The 22039-nt window shown below is 29.9% G+C and overlaps 1 protein-coding gene across 1 annotated transcript in view; it reads right to left on the bottom strand.

The window, feature by feature from the left end:
* LOC108686479 (inactive rhomboid protein 1-like) overlaps positions 1-22039 on the bottom strand; it is a gene marked incomplete at its 3' end in the record, with an annotated part of 117047 nt that overhangs the window by 34701 nt on the left and 60307 nt on the right. Inside the window, exons 5-7 of the mRNA XM_018191814.1 lie at positions 7713-8042; positions 2102-2288; positions 404-493 (exon numbers count right to left, since the gene is read on the bottom strand). Of these exons, the coding sequence (XP_018047303.1) occupies positions 404-493; positions 2102-2288; positions 7713-8042 (607 nt within the window). The remainder of the gene's footprint in view (positions 1-403; positions 494-2101; positions 2289-7712; positions 8043-22039) is intronic.

Raw genomic sequence — 22039 nt, 5'->3', positions numbered from 1 at the left:
TATATATATATATTATACGTTTATTTTATATCTTTTTATTGATAATCTTGACGTGATAAAGATAAAGTTGCACAAAGAGAAAATTGTACAAGAGAACAGGCTGGTCAAATTAATCGAATTTTAACATTTTAGGTCCTAAATACACTATGCGTTAACTTTTCTAAGTAAACAATACTTAATTAAAAATTCAATATAATAATGTTTAACAAATTTAAGAATTAATTAAGAGATTTCTGTATTTCTTAATTAATACAATAATTAATTAGACAAATAATAATTTCACAAAGCGTTGTAAATAATTTAACAAAATAGGAATTTATAATATTTCGTAAAAGTAGAAAATTATTAAAGCAGATTTCGTCACAGTTAAAACTGAGAAGTTGAAAATGGGACAATAACTCACCTCAACAATGTAATGAAGACCTGACAGTGTCATCCTCGCTACAGAATCTTTCCTCCGTACTGGTTGTTGCCATCGTCTGAGAGTGACACCCTAGAAATATTTAGAAATTTTTTATCGCAATTTTCTGAAATCTCTAATTTTCTTGTTAATAAATATGCCGATGGACGTCTGTTCCGATAATCTTGACCTTGACATATTTGTCAACGTCATGACCTCCAACAGATTTTAATCATCACTCGTTATTCATTAAAAACTTAACAATAAAAGTTTGGAAAATGTCTCTTTCTACTATACAAAAATTTTCTGCTTTATATCTTTCGACTTTTTATATGCGAGGTTTATTTCACCCCCCTTGTTTAGAAGTATAATGACTTTTCATGCGAGTTGATCTTGCTTCACGTAGAAAGTCGAACTTCTAAGCAGAGGGAAGGGTAAGGAAAGGTAAAGTCATAAAACTTATAGTGATGGAAGAGGAATACAGAGCTGTGAGCAACATCTAAAGGACAGAAATATCTTTCTATTCTCTTCTATCCTTTTTTGGCACATGCGCAGGAAGAAGAAAAGTTACTGAGCAGAAATATATACAGAAATACATCTTCTCTCAGATGCTCACACCTTTTACTCACTGTTTGGATAGATTATTCCGCATTACTATAAGTTCTATGGGTAGAATGGACCTCACTTCACATGAAAAGCTATTATTCCTGCCCTATGCAGGGGAAGATATAAGATAGTTTTTAATATTGTGTGTCTGGCAAAAATAAGACATTATTTTTTAAATTTAATTTGTTAATAACTTTTAACAAATAACAATGATTAAAACCTAGGTCACTCATGTCAGAGTCACTTTGATAATATGTCAAAGTCAAGGTCATCGAGATGGGCTTCGTTTATTGGCATATTTACCTCCTTTCAATCATTAAAGAATTTACGAAATAATTGTTCAACTATTATTGTTTCTTCTAATCTGATACAACTAATAAGCTATAATAGCTTCAAATGATAAATTATTTTCAATTACTAATATTTATTAATGATACACAATATTAGTTAATTATTATAGATTTAATTATTTATTAAGTTACATTTTATAGTAATTTAATAAATAATTAAGTTATTAAAATTATGTTACTAAAATTAGATTATTAAAATTAGATATATGTATATATAAAACGTTTTCAAAAAAATAATTCAGAAATCATACGAAAGAAAAAATTTTTTTAATTGATTAGGTATTTGTAATTGCAAGGAGCATTTCACAAATATATCTAGAATCAATATGATTTTCCTTAATGAATGTTCCTTGTTTAACATTTAATTGATGACAACAAAGATGAAATGATACTCATAAATGTTGCAAACGTTAAATGAAACGCGCCCAGAATGAATGCATTTCACTTAACCTATTCACTTCGATTAATCGAATGAAATGACCTACTCCATAAGAGTAAACCGATTAACTCCAAACGAGTGAAAATTCACTTTGGAAATTGATTTTGATATTTACTTTTATTTAAAATGAAATTTTTACTGCTAAAAGTTCAAAGGATACATTTTTATCAGATTAATTTACCTAAACGTTTTCAAATTCTATCAATATGATTTAACCTGATGCAGTCAAACTTCTGGTTATTATCGATTATTATCGCTCATTATAATTGCGATAGAATATATATTCTCATGGTACAGTACACTTACTTCCGGTGTCTCGGTAGTGTCCGGTACGTCTCGAGTGATGTCCGGATCCGGCGGCTTGTGTTCCGGTACGAGTGTACCGTATTTCCTCGATGCCATACGTCGTCGTCGATCCAGCCATCTCTGCTTCTCCGAAGCTTCCGATTCCTCATCAACCCCGAAGAATTGCGCTGTTTCGCGTTTAATATAGCTGCAAAATTTGAAAAGATATTAATACCAATCAAATTTACGTACATGTTTTAAATGCAAGTTGTCGATTATATTGACTGCCACGTTGCTCATATATAAATAACATTCAATTTTATAAAAAAAAAAGTCAAATACGTTTTCTTTTATAATTTACTTATTTGTCATAAAAAAACACTTTAAATTAAAATATTATTGTTATAAAATTAGTTGTTTGACTTATTTAAATAACGAAGCGCTTTCGGGAATAAATATCACTTGTATATGTATAAATGACGCATAGTAATCACGGTTAAAGCATATATAAATAAATAGAAATAAATAAATAAATAAATAAATAAGCAACCTTTATTTATTTATTTATTTCTATTTATTTATTAATTATAAAAACATTAATATATTTGTAAAGTATATGTAATTACTCGTAGAATAAATCAGAATCAAAATAATTTGGAATAAATAATTTTTATATAACAATGTATATAATATTTTTTATTTCTACTGTTTGAAATAAAATAATACCTAATGTTTCTATTTAAAAAAAATTTTTATCTACCAGATATGTCAAATAAATCATCTTTTATTAATTCAAGCGAATACTTCCCAGAGAAATATCGAATAAATTATCTTCTATTAATTTAAGCGACGTCTATGTCGTTTATATTGATATAATTTCAATCACTCATCGACCAAAAAATTTTATTGGGTGTAATAATGCAAATACAAAATTTACAAAAACTATTGACATTACTATTTTCATCTTTTACCTAATAAAAATATCAGGTCGAAACGAACCATTAAATGTCTATATTCGCGAGCAATATGCGGCAACATCGCCATCAGATCGACAGTGAAGTTTTGTTTTTCATAAATAAAAAATCATACAGGAAAAAATAAAAAAAGCGCGGACTTTTTATGAGATCTTTTATGTTTTAACGAAATGAATTCTTTGAATTTTCAAAATAGGGCTCCATGATGAAAATAAATATATTTCGATTGAGATGTATGGTATGGAAATCCCGTTTCAATGGAAGAACCCTGGTGGCCTATAAATCGATTACCTATATGCACTATTGCGCAAAAATAAATACTTCAGAAACAAAGTCACATTTGCCTACTTATTAATTATACGTACATAATATAACAAATAGATTCTAAATAAAAGCAAAAATTATTTAATAAAAATATCATTGTATATTTGTGATAATCTTGAAATTATTGAGAGGATCCTCGTAAAGCACTTTCACCATTTGTCCCTGAGCACGCGAAATGTCAGTTCTGATGTGAAAACTTTAATTATGTTATTAATTTGAAAACTATTATAGCCTCGACATTTTAATATTAAGACTTCTATCTAGAAATAATTTTAGGAATTTGCTATTAATAAGTGATAAGCAAGGTCTGGAATATTTTGCATGATGGAATCCTAAGTTAAGACATATTATTTTGCATAATTTAGTATTTAAATATTATGCAGCAAAAATTACCCTTTTTCAATCATGAAAATAATTAGACATATAGGAGTCAAGCGCGAAAGGCGCAAAGAAATAATAATACAGTTAATTAAATAATATTTAATCTAAATATAAAAGTAAATAAATTACAATGATATGTTTCAGTTCCAGAGAATTTTAAATCCCTTTCAGATCATATAATAAATAAACGCGGTAAAAAAGTATAGTCAAATAAGTGTAGATATGCTATTTCTGTACATGATCAATGTATCATTTGCAAGCGTTGGCTGACCGAGTAAAAGACTTTAAAAATGAATCAATATTAAAACAATACTGAGTAGTAAGAGTATTAATAAAAATAAATTAACTCACCAACATACAATCATGTAACACACGCAACTCACAATTACAGACAAGAATATAATCAGATAAATACAATGTAAAAAATTAGTCATTATTTAAAAATGCAATATAAAATAATGGAATCAAGAACAGTTAAAAATGTATAAAATGACTGTCAAGACATGATCCTTGTAAGATATAATGAGTGACTAAATGAAAATATTCTAAAAATTAATTTTTTTCATAACAAAAACTTCAAAAATGTATTTGAGCATATTTGGTTGAATAAACAAGATTTGATTAAATTAACTAAATCTTTTGTTTCTGAGCAAATCTTTTGGTTGACATAATAACAAAACAATTTGGAAAATTTGTAATATTAACATAAAAATTTAGTTCAATGAACAAAATTGTTAATTGTATTAAACTAAATTTTTAGTTGATATTTTATTTTAATTTTAATTTTAATTTTATTCATTAAAATTTGTATACTAAACTTGTATGCTAATATGACTAAATTTTCTTATTAATTTTTTCTTATTAATTTTCTTATTAATTTTTTATTTAACTCAAATTGATTAGAGTAAAAATTCTGAAGAATTTCTGAAGAAATAAAAAATTGCTAACTTCAAGAAGTTCTAATGTAGGCCTAAAAGAAATCTTTAACATAAGAGAGAAAGTGTCACTCGATACTGTCCTTACACAGGTGTAATATTTATAATGAGCCGCGTCGTATTTTTCTTACAATTAGAAGAGAATGCTTAACTGTGCATCCCATTAGCAAATGTTTCGTATTGCTAGCGCATTCAGCAATAAATATATTTGTTTGAAAGATAGTAAAATAAATGCGTTTTATTATTAAATTTTGTTTACACAAACAAACCCAATAACCAAACATTTTGTAACATTTTACTTGCTTTTTGTATCACAATTTTTTGTTAATACAAACATTATAAATTCAATCAACAAAATCGGTCAACCAACAAATTTTATTTGATATCAAATGAATTTCTCAATGGTATTTTGATATTTTAAAAGATGATAACTAGAAAAAATTAAACTTCGCCGATGATACCTTGACGATCAAGGCTCGACCTTGATCTTGTTGTCAAAGTCCTATGATCCTAAATAATCTCCAACAGGCTTTAATTGGCAATCGTTATTTGTTAAAAAATTATTAACAAATTGTAAGATAATTCTAGTTATATATATTTCGTACTTCGACCAATCACAGCGATGATACGAGATGCGCAGTGCGCTTATTCCTACTCATCGCACAAGAAGCAGAAGAAAATTCGAGAACACGAGCGTTATGGCTGACTGTGTGTATCGAGCGAACTGATTTTGGCGGAAAATCTTACATTTAAGAAGATATCTTATGTATATTCCTGCATTTAGTTGTATTACTATTTATAAATATATTTGTTATTCACATCATATAACATGTGAGTCTGTGCCTATCTACCGAAAGCCTTATAAAATAAAATTAACAATATAAGCGTATACATTTAACTTTTATCTTCTTTTTAAAATGAAATAAAGCAGACAAATTCTCTAAAACACAAATTCTTTAAATCCCTTCATTTCCTTCCTTGTATTATGTTCAATTTTTCATAGTGTATTCGTATATTTCCACTCTATCTTACTTCGCGTGGAAATAAGAATGTCTATTGTCTAACATTATCGATATTTTCAGTATCAATTATTATTTTTCAGTCGAAACTTTCGTTTCGATAATTCTGACATATCGATACTTTTCGTACATATCGACATGTCGAGATTTTTGATACTATTGATTCGAATTGGTAGCCATTTGGAGAATGTCGATTTTGAGTTTCGAGGTTCGAGTAACCAAATGTGGAACTTTTTCGAGACGAGTCGTTGAAAACAATGCTGCATTATTATGCCTAATTCAGATTGAACACAGCAAGCGTCAACAGTGGAACAGCAACTAATCAGTCAGGCGATATTTAGTGGCGTAAAAAATATCACCTTGATTGCTACTCCGTTGCTTGATGCTTGTTGCATTCAGTCTATATTAGATAATAGTTCGAACCTACAATAGATATTTTAAGCCTTAAACCGTAAGAAATTGACTAGTTAGTCGAATGCGAGGAGAATAAGTGATTGTGATTCGTCCATTTCTTATGGCTTAAGGCTTAAAAATCTATTAGAGATTAGAGTTACTTAATTTAATCAATTTCGATTAACTAATCAGTCGATTAGTTCATTGGAATTTGCCAATTGCATCTGTCATCAAACGAAATGACAAAATGACATTGGATTAATCAAAACAAGAAAATTATGTAGAGATGAGTAATGTGCATCTCGATACATTAAAAATTGTTTGAAAATCGTTCTTTTGGAAGGAAATTATTTTTTTCATAAAAAAATTGGAGATTAGAATAATCTCAAACATGATTTTTCCATTTACTATTTTGTAAATATTGATTTTTTTACGCATTAATATTGACGAATCGATATTAATTGAGATATCGATACTTTTATATTTTAAAGTTAATTGAAACCCGGTATATTTTAAAGTATCGAAACTTTGATTTACAATGCATCGATATAAAGTATCGATATAAAGTATCGATGCAACCGAAAGTATCAAGCATCCCTACTACTGAAAACTGGCAAGTCATGCGCCTTTAGATAGGAAGGGCGGATGAGGTAGACCCATTGTGGAAAGGATAATATGCCAATGGATGCACGATTTTTCACGATTTTTCAATTAAGTTTCAGTTTTAAAATAAGAACGAACTACAGTCCCATGTTTCGCGTTTCACAGTAGTGATAGTCCTTGAATCTGTCCATAGACAGAGAGAGCAAAGATTTAAAAAAAGACACTGTCCAACTGCATACACCATGTTATCTTTCCATCATGGGTGGACCTTGCTTCGCGTGGAAAATAAGTAATCGCGAATAAAAATTCAATTATTTTAAGTGTCATATCTCAGAAACTAGAAAAAATCCGCCAAGTGATTCAGAGTGTGCATGACTCAGCATTATATCGATTTTATTTATATATATAAAAAAATCAAAATCATTAGTGAGAGTTTAACCTTCTAGCAATAATTATCTAAGACATATACTTTACATCAGGCTTGTCAAATAATTGCTCGCGAGTCAGCCGCCGAGGGTGCCAAGCGCTTCCTTCTCCAACTCGATCCACCGATTTCAGGATCGAATTGGAGAGAAGCGCTTGGCTCATAAGCCTAGAGTGGGTATAAAGAAAATAGTGCCAATGCATGTGCCTAATACTGATTAGCTCTGCTATTTAGTGTCCTTAATGTTAAAAAGAAGACAACGTTAAAGAAAGAAAAGATTAAGACGAAAAATTGTTATATAGAAACCCTTCAGATATAAGACACCAAATGGCGACTTCCAGTTAATTGGTGTCACTTTCTTTATATCCATTTTAGCGAACCACTATTTGACAAGCCTGTTTTACAGTGTGAATCATTCTCGTTGTTGCAATTTTCATATTTCAATTTCAAATTTTCATATTTCATACAATTTTTTTCAAAAAATGATTAATTAAAAAATACATTTAAGTAGATAAACTAAGAAATTCTAAAAAATAATCTTGTCACGATTGCACGATTGCGTTATCGACTTGTACTCACTTCCGGATGGCCTCGGTGCGGCTTTGGTTCCTTTTTAGCCTTGGTCGTTGCGCTGCCGAAGCACTCGCCGAAGAACTGCTAATCTGGACGATCGGCCGCGGTGCATTTGGCGCGGAAACGCTCCTACCGATGCCAGAACTTACAGCGGCGACGCCGGAAGTGGCCAGCGGCACGGTCGCCGACGCCGTCGTCACCGGCGTCACCGTCGTCACAACTGACGATGTCGCGACGCTCACCGGGTACATTCCGATACTCTGTGCTGTGTCTCCTTCGCCGGTCGTCGACGATATCGTCGAGGTACCGATCGTGCCGGAACTCGGTGATGGTTGCCTAAAAACGAGAAGTATTATTCCTGTGGGATTTATAAAAGAAATTACTGTAAAAGAAGAGATTATTCCTATCAAATAACAGTAAATATTGACAGAATAAAAGAATTTTGAGAAAAAAGATCACTTGATATGTGTAGGGGAGACTAGGACCAGTTATAATGGAGATAAATTGTAACAATGAAGATAAAATGTAACTTATATCTTTTAAATGGTAAGAGATAAAATAATCATATAAAAAACAAAAATAGTAGGTATCGAGACTTGCATTTACCTCATGCCATTTTTTATATTTTTTAAATTTAAATCATCAGCTAGTCGCCTGAAAGTGCCAAAATGTTCGTCAAAAACTATGAAGCTTATAGAGCGTCTCTACTGAACCTTAACACAATATAAGTAACAAATATATGGAACAGACACACTGAGCGTCGGCATTTTTGAATGAGTCCCGAATCACATATTGACTCATCACCATATTGTGGGTTAGAGAGGCGCTTATAAATTTGAGTTTTTATAAAATTACAGAATAATTTTTCTAAAAAAAGAAGATATAATTCGATCATGAAAATTTTTTATAGCGAGTATATTTTTAAATTTTCAGAGAATTATATAATAATATGTTAACAAACTCATTATTCAAACTCATATATAAAAATAATATTCACTATTATATATTAATATTAATAATAATAATAATAATATTAAACAGTAATAAGTAAATTAAAAATAATAATTGATTAAATACTGTACGAAAATTGTAATTGAATAATTATGTATGAAAAATTAATATATTGCATGAAAATTATAATTTAATAATATACGTACACACGCATACACACACACACACACACACGCGCGCGCGCGCGCGCGTATATTTTATTATGAGAATACTTTGTCGTATATAAATATAACAGTCTCAACAATATGGCGTCTCCGAAAAAAGATTTGATTTAATTTTTTAATAAAACTTAATTTTATTAATTTTACTTACTTTATCATACTTTTCTCTTACAAATTAAAAAAAAATTAAGCTTTATACGGATAACATATTATGACTCTCACCCATTATATTCATGTTTGGCCCGATTTCCTTATTACCGAGTCTTACATAATATTGTAAGCGAAAGCGAAATATTAATAATATTTTATAGGAAGGAGATCCATAAATCTAACCTAACTTAACTTAACTTGCAATTTCAACTTGTTGAAAGCAGCCACATTTCTGGTTAGAAATCGACGCATGCGCACTGAAAATTGGGGACCACAAAAAGTTCAGTGTCCATATTGTATGTACTTATATTGTGGTTGTAACTTACAGTGTTATATTGTAGAGTAAGTGAAGTGACATAGCACGATTTTTATCTCCCGCATAATTTCGATGAAAAATGGCGGCTATTTCAAGTGATCAGATTCTGATTAGAGGATCTTTAATGGCAAATTCGGCACACATACACTGACTCTGCACTAGTGCTGCTCTAACATGGTACCAGTGCAACACAGTCGGAATGAATGCGCTCGATCACAATGCAGCATAACTTAGAGCAACACTGAACTGAAATAATACAATTGACACCGATTCGGCAGATCGCACTAGTGCGCACTGAATGCGAACTTTTTCGACCCACCATTTGATCAATGCTCTCTACCTAAGTGCCAAGAAATTTTCGCATTCGATTAGATTGCACTGTTACCGTGCGAGTTTCATGTTGTATTCGGCAAATAAATCAGTGTAATGCTAAATTTGTATTCGGTTAAACAAAATATATTGTGTGAATGAGAGCAAGCTTTATTGTACTGAAATTTTTGACAGTGCTGTTTGATGGCACTGAATTTAAACATAATCGTCAAAACAGATCATATGACAAAAATTAACGAATATTGAGCGTTGATTTCAATTACGCGACCTATCTTGACGCTAAAAAAGAGCGTCGAGCACGAAAAGAGATCTTAAGGAGATTCCCGCGGTATTTTCTTAATGACAGTTTGAATTGCCATATTACTCTTTAATAGATTTTATCCAATAGACAGGAGTCAATAATTAAAGACAATATAAATTTTTTTAACAGTTAAAATAATATAAAATACTTTATCAACAATATCTAATTCGCTCATTGGATATACATATTATTGTTAATTTTATATATTAAATATTTTAAATTAACAAAAATAAAAGTTATAAAAGATTTATTTGATGATTGAGGTTTGATTAGTATGCTTGAGATTATATATCATTGAAATTATATACATGTCTTATTTTCAAAATAGTGCACATAGCAAATAACGGAGATAATATAGTATAACGTCTTATACAATTATACAATAAATCTATTTTGGTCTCATTCATCGCATTTTGTTTAACTAAATACAAATTTAGCATTACACTGGTGCAATTTTTATTCGCCGAATACAACATGAAACTCGCATGGTAACAGTGTAATCTAACTGAATGCGAAGATTTTTTTGGCACTGGGGCAGAGGATATTGATCGAATCTGTGGCATTGAAAAAGTTGGCACTCAGTGTGCACTAGTGCGGTCTGCCAATTCGCTGTATAATTTTCATGCCCTGATCACGTGCGCATATGTTGTTGATATTTCTTATTGTGATAGATATTATTCACTGCTTTCAAACATAAATTCACTGCTTTAATAGCAAATTTACTGTTTCAAAAACAAAAATAAAATATAAGAAGATAATTTCTTTTTTAGGGCAGATAATTTATTTTTAAAGCATTGAATTTGTGTTTTTAAAGCAGTGAATTTGTATTTTAAAACAGATAATTTGTTTCTGGAAACATGTTACAACTTTTTTTAGCTCTGTTTTATTTTGCCCTCAAATCGGAGCAAGATGTATTAATTCGGATTTTGATATTTTACTCATAAACATCCTAAAATTACATCTTTTTGCAAATAATAGCATAAATCTAAATAGTTGTTGCGTCATGTGTATTAAAAGAAATAAATATATAGTTATAAATAGAGAAATATATGTATTTTTCTAAAAATTGGTACATACAACCTCAGTCTCCCCTATAAGAGATAATTTCGTTATTATTTCGCTGTCAAGAAAATATGTACATACCAATTGATTGTTAACTTCGATTAATTTTAAAATCGAAGAGGAAGTATGGCATAAGAAACAAACGCATGTTTAAAGTCGCAAGTTATTTAATAAATAGATGTGCTAAGTTAGATAATGTTCAGAAAACTTGAAATAATATGATATAAATGATTTCACAAATTTCAGATTTGATGGACTTCGCTTCGTGTAGAAAGTTGTGCTTTTTTAGGCAGGAGGAAAGATAAGATAGATTTCGCTTCACGTGAAAAGTTGTAAAATATTATAATTTTTAAAGCAAAAAAGTTTTGTTTTATGTAGTAGAAAAAAGATATCAAATTTTTTTGTTAATAATTTTTTAATGAATAATGAGCGATAGCTAAAACCCTAATTTACATCGATTTGAACAGTGCTTACCCAGGCCTATAAATATTATGGCTCGTATTCAGAACGCGCTTTTATCAATAAAAGCGTGATTTTATCTTTGAAATTTTATAATATGCTTGATGTAAAATATAGTATGTTAGCCTGCAACATCATTGTAAACACGTTCTGAATATGAGCCATAATATTTTTAGGGTTAATGTAAGTCGCATTTAGTTAAAGCTCTAGAGTAAGTACTAAAGTAGCACACAGGTCCTCTATTTTGGACCTACTAATCATACCCTATAATACTAGGCACTTATTGGAGCTATAGACAACTAAATCGAAATGGTCATCAAAATAGCCAATAGGAAGATTGGTATTTCAGCTCAGATAAAAGGAATGCGCTATTTTGGTAAACTAAATTTACATTTAGTGACTCTCATGTGAGTGCTATCTACCAGTATTTCTTTATATTTTATGCCTTTAGACCGTCTATCTATGTTAAAGCTGATTAGGTCGTGTGGTTTAAGAGAGGTCAGGGATCTTGAAAAAAATCCCTCATCTAATTAGCAAGATTATAGCTATTTACACTGTAGTATTTCAGTTACATTTAAAGTATAAATAGTGATATCTTTCATTTATTTCTTATATTTATTAAATATAAGAAATGTGTTTTACTCAAACACATTCATCTATTCTTATCTAATATATTGCAACTCCATCTCTTGCAAGATTGAGCATCTACTGTTAGACACAGGCTGCGGTCAAAGTCTCATTACAAATGCTTTGAAGCGTTTGGTTGACCAATTAGAAAAAAGAATTTTACAAATTGATCAATCAATAATTGCTTTAAAGCATTTGTAGCATAACATTGACTGTACCCACAGTTATTGCTTTGTTACCATTCTCGTCGCTAGCATTCATATACACATACAATTTACAAATCGATATGAATCTTTCTTTTTAAGTTTTAATTTTAGTTTCATAAACTCAGTATTGATTGCGTGTATACGTAATGCTGGGTGCTGAATTGTCGTTTTTGTCCATAAGAGCTACAAAACTTTTGTATTAAGGAAATATCTACTTCAGATAACAGCTCTACGAGTTGAAAAAATAAGTTTTTAACTTTTTTTTCAATTTTATTATATTTTCGGTAAAACTTTCCCTTTATATAGTCAGCTCTAAATAACTTTGATCTTGATCATCAAAGTCAAGATCATTCATCTTTTTTGTCACTTGTTATTTATTAAAAAGTTATAAACAAAATAATTTTTATGAATACTACGCAATTTTCTAACACAGGGTACATATTTCAACAATATTTCTTCTAGTCAGGAGAAAATAAGATCGATCTCAATTGTTGGAATTTAACCTCTGTGAAATTGGCACCTCATTTTTCAAAAAATGAAATTTTGGTCAAAGTTCCGAATGCACCGAAGAGTTCTGGAGTTCCTGTCCAAAATTGAGAATAGTTCCGGCGAATTAATATAAAAAAAAAAATTAAAAAATTTGGGGTGCTAACTTCACAAAACGAAGAACGAAAAATCGCGATATCTTCTAAACTATTAAACCTAGCGCCTTAAATGATAATAACTTTTGATAGAACTCTTGGGGTGCTACATAGAACTGTTTACAGAATTGCCAGAACTTTAAAAAAATTTTCACCCCCTCGGGTGTTAGAAATTTTCGATTCGATGAACGAAAAATCGCGATATTTCTTAAACCGTTGGTCCTAGCGTTAATAACTTTCGTCAGAACTCGCGGGGTGCTACCCAGAACTGTCGACAGAATTGCCAGAATTTTAAAAAAGGGTAGCACCTCGCGAGTTCTGACGAAAGTTATTAACGCTCGAAGAGTTAGGACCAACAGTTTAAGAAATATCGCGATTTTTCGTTCGTCGAATCGAAAATTTCTAACACTCGAGGGGTGAAAATTTTTTTAAAGTTCTGGCAATTTTGTCGACAGTTCTGAATAGCACCTCGCGAGTTCTGACGAAAATTATTAACGCTCGAAGCGTTAGGACCAATGGTTTAAGAAATATCGCGATTTTTCGTTCGTCGAATCGAAAATTTCTAACATCCGAGGGGGGTGAAAATTTTTTTAAAGTTCTAGCAATTCTGTAGACAGTTCTGTTTAGCACCCCAACAGTTCTATCAAAAGTTATTCATTTAATTATATCATTTAAGGCGCTAGGTTTAATAGTTTAGAAGATATCGCGATTTTTCGTTCTTTGTTTTGTGAAGTTAGCATCTCAAATTTTTTAATTTTTTTTTTTTTATATTAATTCGCCGGAACTATTCTCAATTTTGGGCAGGAACTTCAGAACTCTTCGGAACTTTGATCAAAATTTCATTTTTTGAAAAAGGAGGTGCCAACTTCACAGAGATTGGAATTTAGTCATATTTCCAACATGTGACACTCAATATTTCAAAAACTGTCTATTTTTTAATTTCATGCTCATGAGGACTTTTCAGATCATCATGATCTACATTATAAAATTTCCACTAATTCAGGGATCCATTTTCCGTAAGATTTGTGCGGAGTCTTTTATTTAAAGCTCGCCTATAATTCTATGAAAATTCACAACCTATTCAGAATTCTGACTTTATTTTTAATAGTTTCGAAGTTTCTAATAATTTAAATCAATAATTCCACATTACATACTAAAGAAGCTTAAACTCTAAAAGAGCAAAGTTCTCTTGCGGTAAAAATTATTTCTTTTCAAATTCTATCCGCTTCAAATTTAAAAAAGTTGCGTTTATCTTTAAAATTTGTTTAGCGAAAGTTCAGTTTTAAATATCAGTAAAAAATATCAGAAACTATTCTTTTCTTATTGTTATTAGTAACATTATTAGTTCTTATTGTTATTAGACATGTAAGCCATTCTTATATGATTTGACTTATTATTTATAAAAACAAAAATATAAAATAAAGAAGGGAAGAACACATTTAATATAAAAGATGAAAAAAGTCTATATAAAAATCAACATAGTTATTAGTAAAATATATTTATTCAATACATTAAAAATGAAAAATGCATACGTTATTTTGTTTGTATGATCAAAATATGTTTTCTTGCGCACTAGTAGCATTGGCTCTTAATGGCTTTCATCATTTTCTGTATTATATTTATAAAAAAAATATATTTGTTACTACTGATTTGTTGATACATGATAAAAGCTTGTATTGTTTTAAATCTTCACAAATTTATCAAGTTATGTATTGTATAAAATATAACAAATTGAATTTTATTACTGTAAATGCTTTATTGAAAGCACGAAGAACTATTTCTGACATTGTTTAAGTATAGCTTCTTTACTTCTACAGAAGAATTTCTTATTTATTCACCAGAATCTCTAATTTTTAAAGAATCTCTAATTTATTCGCCAGTGCTTATTAATTACATTACAAGTAATAAATCATTATTGTAGTAATAATAAATTAGAATTCTATTTATGCATGGTAAGCGAAAAAATATCTTGGAAATATACGCACGCGGTATAAGATGTAGTTTGAACCAAGGATGATTTATACTTGTACAAATAAAAAGGAAAACTGCGCCAGGAATTTCCGTGATACCACATTTTTCTCGCAGCGGCAGCTGCATCCTTCGCAACTCCGCATTCATTTAGACGAAGTGCAGAGTCCCAAGTAAAAAGGAAGAAAGAAGAGGTGAGTCAATATTGCGCATATCAAGGTTAATTAATGATGAGCCGTTTCTTTTTAGATGCACTGCCATCCCTTCGCAACAGACACAATATGCCAGGTTAGTAATTTTCTCGGAAAATTTGTAAATTTTTTACTACGGCAACTATTTAAAATGGATTTTATGGAAACGATTAAAATATTAATCAACCACAGTGAGGGATAAATATTTGAAATAATAAATGGGCGTTAATTTCCTCAACAAAGAGAAGATAAGATGACAATTAATATTCACATCTTTGCTCAAGCGAGAACACAAAAGCAAAAAGAAAAAAGATGCACCTAAGACAAATTTACAGAAAGAATGCTACACTATGTTGCAAGACTGTCCTATGAATAGATGAAGAGAAATAGAATTAAGGAGTTAGCAGAGCTTGCAGCTTTCATGCAACATGAATACGCATAAGAGCATATGAAAGACGCAATATTTCTCGATGTTTATGTTTAAAATATGTTCAAGAGAATTTCAGTTTAACTATTAAAAGTTCATCATCAATATTTGACTTTTTGACACATCTTATTCTGAATAAATAAAATGTGTCAATTAAAAAGTTCAAGTTTTTACATAAATGTTGAATCAACATTTCAGAAACGTTGAAAAGACGTTGTAAAAACATTCAATGTCCATTGAATTTATATCTTGCAGATATTGCAATTCGATATTCAAGAACAATTCAAGATTTTCAATTCAATTTTTAATTTCCAAAAATATCACAAGTCTCTGAAATAACTTTCGTATTAAACAAAATATTTTCAAAAATTTTTTTTCATTTTGAAGCTCTTGAGTTGCCTTATTTAACATGGATGAAAAATCTTATAATGTTATGTTTTTTATTTTGTCTTGTATAATGGTTTTTTATTTAGATATATAATTCCATCTAATAGCGATGCCGCATTCTGCTCTTGAATGAGCTGGAATTCTTTTATAAGAGAGATTATAAGAGTATCGCAATTTTTTTATCTGAATTAAATGCTGAATTTTCTATGGCTATTTCGATTTTGCTATTTTTTGCTCCATGGTCTATCATTCAATAAATGTAATTTTTTAATATATGATTATTAAGACAAATATGACGAACCTTTGCGCTACTCTTTTAATCAGTTCTCTTAATTAGTCCTCTTTTAATGTATGCGGTGAGACTTCTGCCATAGAGCGCGTGTAGAGCAGGCTAAACTGAGTTGAAAAGTTCTCTATCATTTTGCAATTTTCGCAATAACGAGGTAATTACTAAAAATTGCCGAAAATTGATCTTTAATAATTTTTTACTCAAATAATATCAACTTTACAGAAAAACTGCATAAGATAAAAATTATTTATTTTCTTTTCATAGAGCTCTAAGAATTTTTTCAGAATTTTTTAGGAACTTTTTAGTATTGTCTTTTAGTATTTTCTTATTTTTATTAATGAGAAAATATGATATTAAAAAATTCTGAAAAAAATTCTTAGAGCTCTATGAGAAGAAAATAAATAGTTTTTGTCTCTTGTAGTTTTGCGTTTAGCGTTGAGCATGAAAAAACGAAGTAATATATCGAAAGAATGAAATAAAATCCTGTGAAATAACGAAATTGCAAGTTCAATTGCATGAACAATTTTAATAATAAATCATCGTATGTTCTGTGATCTGTGTCAAAAATTCGGAAAAAAAGTGGAAAGTATGAAGTAGCATGACTGACGAAAAAACATCTTCTCTTCTTCGTCACTATTCGATCAACAAAAAGTTCTGTAAAGTTAACGGAAAAAATTAATTCGCTCAATAAAAAATTCTGGTAGAATTTACGAAAATAATTGTTCGATCAACAAGAAAATCTGGTAGATTTAACTAGAAAGAATTAATCAAATTCATCCGATAATTCTTACAAAAATTCTGATTCGTCCGTTTTTGAACAGACATACTGGTTGAATCTATCAGATTTCCAAATAATACCAGATTTCCAAAACTCTTTTTTCAGTGTAATTTTCGGCAATTTTTAGTAATTAATATTTTGTTAACTATTGCGAAAATTGCAAAATGGTAGAGGATTTTTCGACTCAGTTTAATTTATCTACATACGCTCTGTGACAGAAGTCTCGCCTAATACCCTATATATAGAGTTCTAGAATGAGTGACTTTTTAATTTTAACAACATTATTAGTCAATTTAGAATCAATTCAACATTGGAAAGATTATATTTTTGTGGAAAATAATACTTTCGTTCTTTAACTGACATTTAAAGAAATTAGTAAATTCTTATAAATACTTATAAAATCGAAGATAATCAGACAGTCTCTATTTTAGTGTTCCTCATTCTATTTGCGTCTGCTAATAATTTCTATGTTCTGGAAATTTTCCGATCAACGCGAAGGAAGTTTTCATCGTAGAAATATTTCGATTGGAAGAGCTATGGCCGTGAGGCAACGCGATGCTTTGGCTTACACTCGGTTAGCACTTAAGACGAACATTTAAATTTTAACGTAAATATAACGTCTCGTTTCCGTTTGTTTAACCATTGTGTTCGCCACCACCCCGACCGAAAATTAAGGGTGTCGCGACGCCCATCTCCCGTCCAATTTCATTAGCCCGTTTCGATTTGATAAGACGCGACTGCGGGGTAAATGCATAAGTCGATAATAAATTGCATGCCAGATAAACACATTCACAATAAATGAGAGCAAATATTCAGGATGTTTCAGAATAATTATAATACTCTATAAAAAGCCATTTATATTTCTGTTGTGAATGCAGCTATATTTTATTATAAAATTAAACTAAATTTTGATCAAATTTTAACTATTCCTTAGAACAGAGTTTCTATTTGAGAATTCTTATTATCCCATGTATATGTATATCAATAGAATTAATGTATTATAATAAAGTTGAGAACCAGAAGTTAGAAACAAAAAGTTTAGAAAAAACAGCTAAAAATTGAATCAAAAGAATTTATGTATAAAATATATTAAACAGAGAAAAATTAGAAGAAAGAAAAGAAAGAATTTATTAACACTATAATTTTGAAAGATTTGCATTTATATATACTATACCTCTGGCTTGTTTAAAATAAGATTCTGCCAGCTGGTTCTTTTTACAGAGTATCTATCTTATTTCAATAATAAAATAAATTTTTCTTTGATTTTCTTATAAAATCAATACATCCGAACTTTTTATTTGCATATTTTAATTCTGTAAAAAAATTTGCAATCCGTAAAACCGATTTGAAGATTTTGGTTGCTAATGATTTGTGGTAATTGACATTATTCTAATATTCTCTTAATTTGATTTAAGAAACATGACATATTGCCGTAAGTGTTTTCCCTCTCGCTGCGTTACATTTTTCCTCGTTGTCAATCTCGAGAAAAATTCTAAGGATAGTTATTCTCTGTATTATGACTATCTCTCTTGTACAACAATGGATGTTGGCACTTTCTGAAAATGCAGATGACTGGATACATCGTATTCGTATACTACTTCTTTTTCTTTCTCCTTTACCTACTTTTGAATAATCTTCAATGTCGCTTAAACACATATCGTTTTTCTATAATAGTTCATGTAGGAAATTTTTATTGGACACTCTATACCATAATAGGATTTATCAGATATCAATGCTTCGATCAGATATCAATACGATCGAACAACAGCGAGAGAGAATGGGATAATAGTGAGAAAATCGAACAGAAATTTAATAAAGAGAAATAACAAATCATCCGGATTGAAATCATGGGATGATAAAAGTCGATATTCATTTCATGGAAGTAGTAAAAAAATTACAATAAATTAAATAAACGAAATGAAGTCTAAAATAAATAAGGGAAGCAGATAAAACTACAATAAATTAGGAAAAGACTGAAACAATTGTACTGTGAGATTAGAAAGAGAAATTAACTAGGTGAAACTGAAAATAACTCGAGAGAGAAATGGATTTGAAAGATCTGGAATAACTGTAACGAAGAGGAAAACAACGTTCAGACTGCGGAGAGACAGATTCAAACGATTCAATAGAGATTGGATGTTAACAGATATCATAACGCATTTAAAAATGAGTTGGAAGAAATTGCTACGAACTGAGAAGGAATTGAAAAGGAGACAAAGAAAAATTGAGCGCGAAAAGAGGACTAGGAGAGAACGGAGGGAGAATAAAAGTAGAGCAAGGAGAAAGAGGAGAGAGGCTGGCCGCCTATGTCATCCACGGAGAAAAGACAGAGCTTAAAGCACGCTACTACTTATCAAGTAGTAAATGGTGGTATATGTGCCCTGGTTGTTTTTCACGTGGGTGGATTTTACAACGCGAGATATTACTCTCCCCTCCCGCTACTCCATATTCCTTTTTCGTCACCACACCACCGCCAACCGCCGACCTTAGCAGGGTGTGGCCTCCATCCTGCAACTTTTACATCACTTTTTCCATCCACGTACGCCAACGAGATTGACATTCTTCAAACCTTCCTCTTCCTCCCTCACCTCCTGCATTTTTGTTGCTTGCCTTTAACCTCTACTAACTCTTTTAATCCTAGCGCCGACTATAGTCGGCATTCATGTGAAAACTGTGAGTTCTAGCGCCAATTATATTCATGTAACGAGTTAGATTACATTTTTTTCATTAATGTAAATAAATGTATCGTATAAATAATGAAATATGAAAACAATTGTTTTTATTAAAATCTAGTTTTCATTATCAGTGAGAACTTTATTTTATAAGACTACACATATATGCAATTGTCTGTATATGTATCAAAAAATGGACACTCACAGCAGACTTCCCCATACAAGAAAAGCACACTCGCAAACATTTATACCAGAACAAAAGGGTTAATTATCGTTTCTGAATTTCTTCGTTCATTACAATGACCGATAGCCCGCGAATGATTGCAAAATAACCGCATCAGTGATTTATTTTATTCGTCTCACGTATCTACCCTTCGTTTATCACATTACATTCACTGCTCATCATACGTCCGCTAATTAATCGTGTAATGAAAGAGGTTGATTTTTTTTGCTCTTTTCGATTTTTTCGACCCTATTTAGGTGCCACTTTTACACGCAGCGTGTGCGTTGACGTTAGTCGTTTAATCTTAACCAGTCATCCGAGCTACCATTCGTTATTCGCATGAATGGGGAGATTTTTTTACAATTATATATATATGTATGTGCGTGCGCGCGCGCGCGTGTGTGTGTGTGTGTGTGTGTGTGTATGTATATATTGTTCTTTTTATCTATTTATCTCCGTAATAACAGTAATCGAAGACCTTTAGCAAACAATATTGCAGATAAAGGCTTATCACGAAAAAAAATTCTATAAGCAAGGTTAATATGATTCTGCATTATGTTCACATTTATCACAAAATATATTCTTTGTGTTAAAAGTGGCGTATTTTTGTCAATAAGTTTTATTTTTTTTTTGTTAATGTTACTTTATAAATAAATATCGTGAATATGGATAATTGTATTATCAATTTATGCATTATATTTTTACGCAATATAATTATATTGCAGAAATTTTTTTTTCATTCATTAAATATCATTTATTAAATGCACCTTCATTAGAAAACTTATTCCTTTGACACTAATCATTTTTTAATAAATTTGTATTTATAAGTATAAAAGAGAATGTTTTAAAAAGTCCAATTTTTGGGCTCCTGTACGGGATCTTAGTAAAAGTTGTTATTCTAGACCCATATGAAACGATAAAAGAAGTTTTATATTCCAGAAATATGGAGAAAATAGATTTTTTAAATGTTACATCGTGTTTCTTTTTGTAAGTCGTAATTTTCATATACCACGCTATCAACTTATCATGAATCAAATATATTGCAAAAGTTTGTCATGATAATTAGTACTTAAAGGTTTCAAAAATCGTTCTCCATGAATTTGTTATTAAAAATGTCAAATTATGAAAATAGGGGATCTAAATGGCGCCCTTGATATGCAGTTTTGTATGTAAGATTATAGTAATTGAATTTTTTACCGAAATGTATCTGAGTGCTTCTTAAGACATGCTAACTACTAATCCATTAATTAAATCAACGACGGTGAATTTAAAATGACCGATTTAAAATGTCGTGTGTTCGATTAAAGTTACATATTTAATATATTTCTTAAAAAAAAAAAAAAAAAAAAAAAAGATAACTATTAAAATAGGATTAAGAAAAAATTCAAATTAAAAAACATTACGAAAAAATCGCAAATATTAGATTGCTGGTAAGTTTAAGTCGAGAAAAATGACTTGCTTCAATCGATGAAAATGACCTACTTGATCTCATTTTCAGTCAAAAACAATCCGAAAAGCCAGTAAATACGTGATACATTACAAATGGAGAAAAATTCAAGAATAAAAGATATATATGAATGCAAAGAAATTAAAAAAGAAAAATACCAATAAAAATTAAAAAAATTAAAGATATTGGAGACAAACCATCATTTCACCATTGTTTCTGAATTTGACTGAACAGAGAATACAGACCATTATCATCGATAAAAGCAAATATTCAAATAAGAAAAAAAGAAAACTTTTTAGTTAGCTGAATCTTAAGCTAATGTTTAAATAAATTTATGTGAATTTATGTAGTATCTACACATGTATCATTTAAATTGCAATTAATTTTTCCAAATTTGCCAAATTAATTTTTCGATTTTGAAACGCAAATCGATTGAACTACAATCATAAACATAAATTAAATTATTTAACAATTATTTACTAATTTAATGCACATAGCATTTCAATATATTTAAATTAATAAAACGATTGTAATTAACACAATTTTTTCGCACTTAAAAAATACTTTCAAAATTATGTATCTATATTCCATTAGTCGCAAAAAACTTATTTTTTCCCAAATTAATGATGTCAATTATATTTATCTTCTTAACTTAAATATAAATTATTTTAAAAATATATAAAAATA

This window comes from Atta colombica, unplaced genomic scaffold, assembly GCF_001594045.1.
Source record: "Atta colombica isolate Treedump-2 unplaced genomic scaffold, Acol1.0 scaffold185, whole genome shotgun sequence".
Taxonomy (NCBI): Eukaryota; Metazoa; Arthropoda; class Insecta; order Hymenoptera; family Formicidae; genus Atta; species Atta colombica.
Note: the sequence above shows the minus strand (reverse complement) of the source record. Positions and strands in the feature narration are given on the sequence as shown.